Source organism: Ambystoma mexicanum, chromosome 1p (genome assembly GCF_040938575.1).
Source record: "Ambystoma mexicanum isolate Mex_15411 chromosome 1p, UKY_AmexF1_1, whole genome shotgun sequence".
Taxonomy (NCBI): Eukaryota; Metazoa; Chordata; class Amphibia; order Caudata; family Ambystomatidae; genus Ambystoma; species Ambystoma mexicanum.
The window spans coordinates 68034290-68043080 of NC_090921.1; the positions used below are offsets into that span (position 1 = coordinate 68034290).

Sequence of the window (8791 nt, forward strand, 5' to 3'; positions counted from 1 at the left end):
TCCGACCACCACCTCACCCCTCATGAGGTGGTTACCGGACGCCAAATGCGCCTCCCTCTAACGCCAACATCAAGAGCCTTCACGGACCACAAAAGTACTGCAATTGTTTTTGGTGATGAAATGTACCAATATGTGTCTTCTTTGATTACTAGTGTAGTGTTTGTGTCTCAACAGCTCGAGCGCACACGGGGCGGGTCTAACAGCGATCAACAAGAAGACTCGGATAAAGAATTGGAAAAGGAAAGACTGTGCAAATTTGCTAAAGGTGACCACATACTACTCCGCAATTTCAATAGAAAGTGGAACAGCCCACGCTTCACTGGCCCCCATCTGGTAGAAGAGGTATCAACGAGAGCAGTAAAGCTACAAGACAAACGTGCTTGGAATCACCTACACGACGTAAAGATCTACAAACTCCAGACCCGCCCCAGCACCACCGACAGGTCCATTGGGAGAACAACAACAACATCACCAACGGAGGAAGAGAGTTCTACCACAGCTAACGGCCTAAGTGTTTCCATACCCTGTCACTCCCCAGATTCCCCAGAGACAATAACTGAAGAAGAAAGGGGTGATCCCTATACTGCCCACCCCATGGTCACACGCTCAAAGAGTAAAAAGACTTCCGCCAGTTGAGCCCCAAACCCCCTGCCCATTGACCCCTACCCCCACTGCAGTAATAACTGAACTAAATGACATTGTCTTGCACACGTACACATGTAAACACGTGAATGCTCTCTTTTCTTTTCTCTCGCACATGCAGGAACTGCGTATTATTGTACTGCTAAGAAAATAGATAACTAACAAATTCACTGCCCAGGAGTAGATGGTACCCTCAGACGATAACTACCCGAAGAATTGTCACACCAATTTGTATATGAAATAAAAAGGCCAACGTACCTGAAAAGAAGGAGGGTACGTGTCTACTACACAGCATTCCTCTTGGCCATAGAATATTCAATGCCCCACCTCCACCCATACTTGCCTGTCCTAAGAGATAGATTGCTTAGATTAGCGTGGGAACAGCTCTTCGCCTGGGCACTGAATGACTATTTGATAGGGAGAGCTTAAAAAACCACAACTAATATAAATAACCAGCATATTGAGAATTTTCAGGCGGGCAACTTTAACGTCGCAAGAATACGCTGCCGAACTGCAGCAAGGTAAGAGCAAAATGCTGGTGAAATTAGCATTTGTAATAAAAATGATAGGGATTTTGATGATCACCGGGTTCTTGGCTGCCTCTGTATGGCAGTACAGCTATGCTATCAATATTATTGCTGTACCCAAACCTAATACACCCCCACCCCCAGCTGCAACAGGTGTTACGTCAGGTGATACTAGTAAAATTGCACACAAGCAAAATAGAGTTCAACGCAGCACATACTCAGATAATAAAGATATTGACAATTATATACAAGATTCAGCACACATCTCAAACAACATATGGTACCAACACATGACCCGCATCGGTAAGCAGACAACAGAAGACAGCTGCTACGTTTGCTGATTAATACCATACGCCATGAGCGCTTCTCGAACATTCGTTGCCACAGAAATAGATGAAAAGACAGCACGATGCATAATATACTTGGCACTGTTCCAAACGAAAGGAAGATTTCAAGGGACAGTGGTGCAACTGGTGTGGAAAACACGAGACACATATCCATATGAAAACAACTTCCTCAAGACTTATTTGAGTTACCACAAGAGCAGTTTACATGCTGAAGCATTCAGATACATAACAAGTGGTCCTGAAAAAGGGGAAACAAAGAAAGTAACACTGCAGTATTTACCATGTGATTGGTACGCCACTGAAGTTCCTGGGAGAGGCCACTGGTGACGATAACAGGGAAGGTGGACATGGACAACAAATGGGAGATAGGAGTGGTTGGCAGCAACATGGTAACAAAAGAAACTATTTCAACTATCGATGCACACAACCACAGATGTTGGACGACTTGGATCAAGTACGTACCCATGCTCACGTGGATAGAGAAGGATGAAGACCCAATAACAATACTGCCGCTGACTGCACCTAAGGTATGCTACCAGCATAAAGGGGAGGTGGACGTAGGATACAACACCAACTGTGCAAGCGTGATGGAGTTACCTGAGGGGGGAGCAGGAACAGCAGTGATAATGGACCATTACTGGGCCTGTGGAGAAAAGGCATACCACACACTGCCCCCTCTGTGGAATGGTGTATGCACGATGGTGCACGTCAATGTACCATCACTAGTGGTACCCCAGAAACATGTGAATGTGGCGAACTTCCCCAAAATGGATGAAGGGGACAAGAGGAAGAAGAGATCTGTACAACCTCAGAAGGGGCCAGGGAACAGGAACAACGGCAATAATACTGTCCTAAATAGAAGGAAAAGACAAGGAGAACCTCTTACAGGAAATTACCTATGGGGAAGGTCGGAAACGGCACTCACTTCAATTCCGCCAGAACACAGACTATTCAGCAGAGCAGCAATGTTCTTCTCCTCAATAATACATCCGGGACTGCAGGCTTACGCAAACGCAAAATGGCACCAGATAACTAGATGGGAACTAATGATGACCATCAATTCTACAGTAAATGGATTTAACGCAATAAAAGAGGAGCTGCGAGCTGTAAGGATGGTAGCACTTCAGAACAGATATGTATTGGACCTCCTCACAGCCATGGAAGGAGGAGTCTGCGCAAAGATAGGACAATCATGCTGCACGTTCATTCCTGCCAACGATGCTGACAATGGTACACTGACAGAAGCAGTTTCACAATTGGCCCAGATGCACTCCAAAATGATGGATGAAAGTAAAGGTGTGAAAAAGGATGAGAGCTGGTTTTCAATATTATTGTCATGGATGCCATCTTGGCTGTCAGATGGACTGAAAATTATAGTTGGTTGTACTATTTTGGCTGGAGCTACACTGATCATAATAAGATTTTGGAAGGCCCGGAAGGCACGCACAACAGACGAGTTGATCGAAATGGCCGGTATGCACCCCTTGATGCCAGCGGATGACGGCCAACACACAGGTACAATAATAAAGGAGAGAGAGAAGTTGCGGAACCAGATCATCATCAACCACCTGGACCCACCATCTGTGAAGGTCGAGAACCCAAGAAACCCAAGAAGCTACATAGGGAAATGGGTATACTGCACTCCTGGAGGAACCTGTGCATATATGTATTGGTCATTTGAAGACCATGTTAACCAGTATGGACATTTGGGAGGAATAACTAAAATATGGAGAGTGAGAGGAGATAAAGAAAAGGATATGTTTGTGGTCGACAAGTTGACCAGAGGGGGGACTGAAGTGGGAGAATGGAACAACAGGCTCCCGCCAATCCCCTCTCGCGCTTGGCCTAAAGGATCACGGCCCAGGCACCCGCCACGAGAAGAGTTTGCCCATCTACCAGACGACCAAATACCCTGGTACAAGAACATACGATGTGCCCACCCACCTGCCCGGCAGCCCGCCCTGCCCATGCCGACACCTGCGACATGGACCAACTCGACTAAACCAACACATCGTTAGAGATGCCATGACGACCTAGTCAACAGTCAGCGCACCTGTACAAACATGCACACTGGACACTCCCACACCAATCCACACGAAGAACATACTCAGTGCTATGACATAGGTGACGAACACACCCACGGACGTGCATCTTTATTGTTTTTTACATAGGCCTTTTCAAAACGCAGAAACGCAAGACGCACAATGAACTCATCTAAAGAGCTTGCTTACGCTTCTCCTAAAACCAGGTGCCATAATGAGAAATATAACGAAGACACGATATTGGGGATAAGGCAATATGATACTATAACCTAAAGCGCCTGTGCACCAAACGGTTCCACCTATACACCAGGCCCAAGTAGGCCGCAAACAAGAGCTTCCATGGACGTTAAAAGAACAAGAGTCAGGTTGCTGATCCTGCAGAATGAGCCCGGCGAAAGCAGACAGCCAAGGTCGCAATGTTGCAAACCCACATTCCGAAAGCAGACAATCAAGGGCACGATGTTGTAACCTCGCACGCCGCAAACCAACGTCAAAGTCACACCTGCAAATTAAACCAGGCACACAGTGGAAAAACAATATTAATTGTGCAGAATTCTGCCTCAAACACGGTCCCACCTCACGTGACCAAGCCGAACCTGACAGGATGCCAAGGCCAGAAGAACGGAGGCACCTGGATCCCTCGTTACAAGACACAGGCAGATACAATTAAAAGGCTCAATGGACATCTGCGACAGTGGGAGTAGTCGGCCTTCCAGCTTATGAATAAGTCCTCACATTGTCTGCACGTACTCATAGTGAAACATTGTTGCAAATGACAGGTGCACCGCGAGCTGGGAACAGCGATGGTCCCAGACTGGGAGGCTCGCGAGCGCACCAATCAGAACATGGGGCTCTTATCACTGACGCCATTAACATTAACCAATCATCAGGGGTCTTCATGTAACAATTCTCATGTATCTAATTGTAGAGACAACCCAGGTATATCACCTGACTAACCCTTGACCACTAACACTGTTTTCTATACGTATGCTATACTAACCCTACCACTCGAGCAACCAATTAAGAGTGGCGATAGGTTTTTGTCTAACTTTCCAAGGTGACGCAAGTAGCGCGTCATCCTAAGGTAAAAAGGGCCTGCGAGCCCCACGATTGTGTGTGTGTCAGGACGGACGCGTACGCTCCTTGACCCATCCCTGCCGTTTGTATAATAAACAGCAGAACCACCTTGCTTCTTGCGTGTGTCTCATACTCTGTGGTTTTTGGGATATACGGGAGGAGTTGGGGCCTCCCTGCCCGGAGGTCCGCGGACGGCTCAGCCGACCCCGGCAGAATTTCCCCCCGACAGTACCACTCCATGGGATAATATCTTCTGTTATTTCAGCACTCTGAGACCTATGGGTGTGTAGAACTGTATAAGAAATATCTTATTATGCTGCTGTGACTGTTGCTGCTAGTTGATTGTTTTCTCTCCTTTTCCTCCCAGGACAGAGGCATCACCAATATCCAGCAACCCTCCCAAATACACAGCTCTTCCAGGGGGGGCATTGTAAGAAATGTTTGTTTGCCAAAATGGAGAGAATTAGTTTATTACCACTTCTCTTTTGCTATACTTTTTATTTCAGGATCCTTGGCTAGTTAATTACCAGACTTTATACAGCACTATGCAAACTAGTTTTCCACACTAAAAGTTGCAAACTGAGTAAGCCATGTAACAACAGACCAACACACAAGCATTCACAATTATGCCCTCAGGCACTTTTATATTAATTCAGCAAACCAAAGAAAAAATATATTAGAGTTATTAGAGTTACATTCTCGGTGAACACATACAAGAAACAGGAAGAAAAACATATAAATACAGCTTTGCAAACACACAGTTTTCATTATTCACCAGTACATTTATATTCACAGTTATATTGGCATACTTATAAACACACTTGATAACCCCCACCTAAGACAGTTATTTCGCTTTCCATTAAGCGAAAAAAGCTACTTATTAGCAAACTTGGAAGAAGACCTACAATCTTTATGCACAACCTTGGAAGTATAACTGACACATTTTAACACTCCTGCAACACTCTCCCTTTCTCAACAAGTTACCATTTGCACACAGGCAAGCACTTTTGTCTTTCGGTACCTCAAGAACAAATGCGTCCATGACACTTCACTAATAAGACTATTGGGTTCCCTAATTAATTGTTTTTACATGTTTTTATCACCTTTACTCACCAAGAGTTTGGTGTCTGAAGGTTCTGCCTGCACTCATTTTTTTCACGGCTGCTCTCTCACCTCCACAATCTGCTGCCTCCAGTATTACAGCAAGCTCTCAGCCATCTCCCGTTTCCCACCTGTAGCCTCACAGCTCAAACCAGCCAGCCAGTGACCGAGACAACTTCCTTTATTTTAGTTTTTCTACTTTTCCTCCTCTCTCTGTCCGTGTTCTTTCCACGTCTAACCAACGTCTCCCTCCTTTCCTCGGCTTTTAAGCTAATTTTCGTTCAACATCCATTTGCATATATTTTTGTATCTATTCTTTTTCGTTTCTCCATCCATTATTGGAGACCTTTGTGATGCCTCTATTCAATTGCCACCCAGCATTTAGCCAACACCCCTAGGAGTTCCCCAGGCTTTTCTGGATTTTTTTTACAAGACCTTTACACAGTAATGTTGCCCTACATGGCACCGAGCCTGGATGAATTGTGAAACAAAACATCCTTTCTGTTTCCTGACTTGCGCCAGCTTGAACACTGACATTGTTCTTTCCACTGTGCTTTGAATCCAGCATCCGCTAGGCCCACTGCTGTCCAGCTTTCAATGTTCGTATTTATTTCCTAAGCTAACATCTCAGCGTGATTGTTCATGCACCAGGAGCTTGCAAAACAGCCTATGGCCTAAGCAAACCCACTGTGGCCCAGTCTAATTACTATTGCAGGTAGTATTAAAATTAGTTGGTATTTTTAGCAATGTTAGTAGTCAGTCATGTTAAGGTTGCATGCACCCTGCACTATGCTATTCTATGCTATACATATGTTACATTTCGCTGCTTGCTCTCCCTACATAATCCTACAGTAAAGGGAATCCCAATAGTAGTGTTATCCAATATGTTGGAGTAAACAAGTTATACAGGGTAATAGATAGATGGCTTGAAGCTGAAGCTTGCTTTGTAATGTCACTAACTGCACATATATGCAGCTAAATGCAAACTCACTTTGGAAGAGCCATGTCTTTGCCTTATGTATGCATGTTGGACATTTTCAGGGCTAGCTGTGGTGCTTAATGTGTTTCATCAAGACTACATTGTCAGTGGAGCAGGCTGGACGTCTGTAGAAACCTCAAATTCATCATAGATACCCTTGAGGAAATTATCTATTGCCTATAAATTATGCAGACCTGTTAACCCATGTTCTTCCATTGTGCCTGCATATTTGACTAGGGCATTATGGTCAGGGTGTGTTTGTAATGTAGAATTCAGGTTACTCTCAATGTTAATGCAATTCATTTAGTTATGATCATAATAGACGTTTGTATAATCATTCACAGCTGATTTGTGTGGTGGCACATATCTGTTAGTATTTGGGTGCTGTGTACATTGCACAATTCTGATGGCATGAAGTGTAATGTGTACTTGACTTTTAAGATAAAGCAAGAGTGTAATGCTGTAAATGTGATGTTCATGAAACAGTATTCACAGTTATCAACTGCAGCTAATCCAGATGGAGCAATTGTTCAGATCTCATTATCGGGCATGTGGAGAAATGTGCCCTTCCTAACTCTGCACCGACTCTCATCAAACAATCATCTCTAATGTCTACTATTAATGCATGCCATTTTTTATGTTCTTGAACAGAAGACAAACATGGCTGCCACAGGATGTTCAAAGAATGCAACGAATGTCAAAGAATTCCTTCTCGTGGGACTGCACATTCTTCCGGAGTTGAAGCAGTTTTTCTTTGTCATATTCCTAATGATTTATGTGCTCACTCTTGCTGGTAACAGCCTTATTGTGGTTACAGTTTCTGCTAGCGATCATCTTCGCTCTCCGATGTTCTTTCTTATGAGCAATTTCTCCTTCTTGGAAATCTGGTATGCCACTAGTACTGCTCCCAGCATGCTCTCATGCATATTAGCCGACGGCAGTAGCATCTCGTATGCTGGTTGCCTCATGCAGTTCTACTTCTTTACGTGTTTTGCGACCATCGAGTGTTTTCTTTTGACAGTGATGGCTTATAACAGATACACCGCCATATGTTTCCCATTACATTACACCACCCTCATGGACCGAAAACAATGCCTGAAGCTCGCATCCATTGCCTGGGCGGGAGGCTTCACGTTGCCCTTGGTAACACTCATCTTGCTTTGCAGATTAAAATTCTCAGGTGAAAAACTGATCAACCATTTCTTCTGTGAGTTTGCACCCCTCCTCAAAGCTACCTACTCTGACACCTCCTTTCTAGAAGTTTATGTTTTTTTCATCTACTTTGTTATTCTTTTAGTGCCGTTTATCCTTATCGTCATGTCGTATGCGTACATCATGTCGGCCATCTTTAAAATCTCATCAGCCACTGGGAGACATAAGGCCTTCTCCACCTGCAGTTCTCAACTCACTGTGGTCAGTGCCTACTTTGGACCACTCATTGCCATCTACGCAACACCAACGTCAGAGAGTTCCCGTAACCTGAGCAAAGGCTTATCAGTGCTGTACTCTGCGATAACACCACTGCTCAACCCTATCATATACACCCTAAGAAACAGGGAAATCAGGGAGGCCTGGAGGAAGCCTTTCCATAAGACACCTTGATTGGATGAATGTCAGGAATGCATGAATACACATTTTACAGCTGAAAGTATTGCTTTTCAAAATGAAAGAAATAATTGTATTAAAATCTGCCAAATGTTCTGTCCTAGCAAGTGACATTAAATCATGTAATTATCTGATAATATCAGTTTCCTGTAAGTTTCCTATAAGTATGGTGTATTACGGTATATCCCAGACGCTAAAACCACAATTGGTAGTTCCCTAAAACAATATATATACGCAAACATGAACTTAAAATAGTTGCATGTGTGGCGCGTAGAAGCTGTAAATAAAGAATACTGAGAATAGCTACACATAAAATGACTACATAATAAATATGTGTAAGTAATTCTCTATTAACACTCCACAAATAAAATATATTAACATGTGTTACTGGCAGAATGTTTAAATGCTGAAAGGATTTATACATTGAGTGGTTTGTGGTTATTGTTTCTACTTCAATTAAAAAGGTTTACA

General features: G+C 43.8%; 1 protein-coding gene across 1 annotated transcript; it reads left to right on the plus strand.

Annotated features, from left to right (window-relative positions):
* The first annotated feature begins 7375 nt into the window (after positions 1-7375).
* Positions 7376-8317, plus strand: LOC138448733 (olfactory receptor 5A2-like). The gene has a single exon (XM_069604719.1). The coding sequence runs from the start codon at positions 7376-7378 to the stop codon at positions 8315-8317; it is 942 nt and encodes a 313-aa protein (XP_069460820.1).
* Positions 8318-8791: the final 474 nt, after the last annotated feature.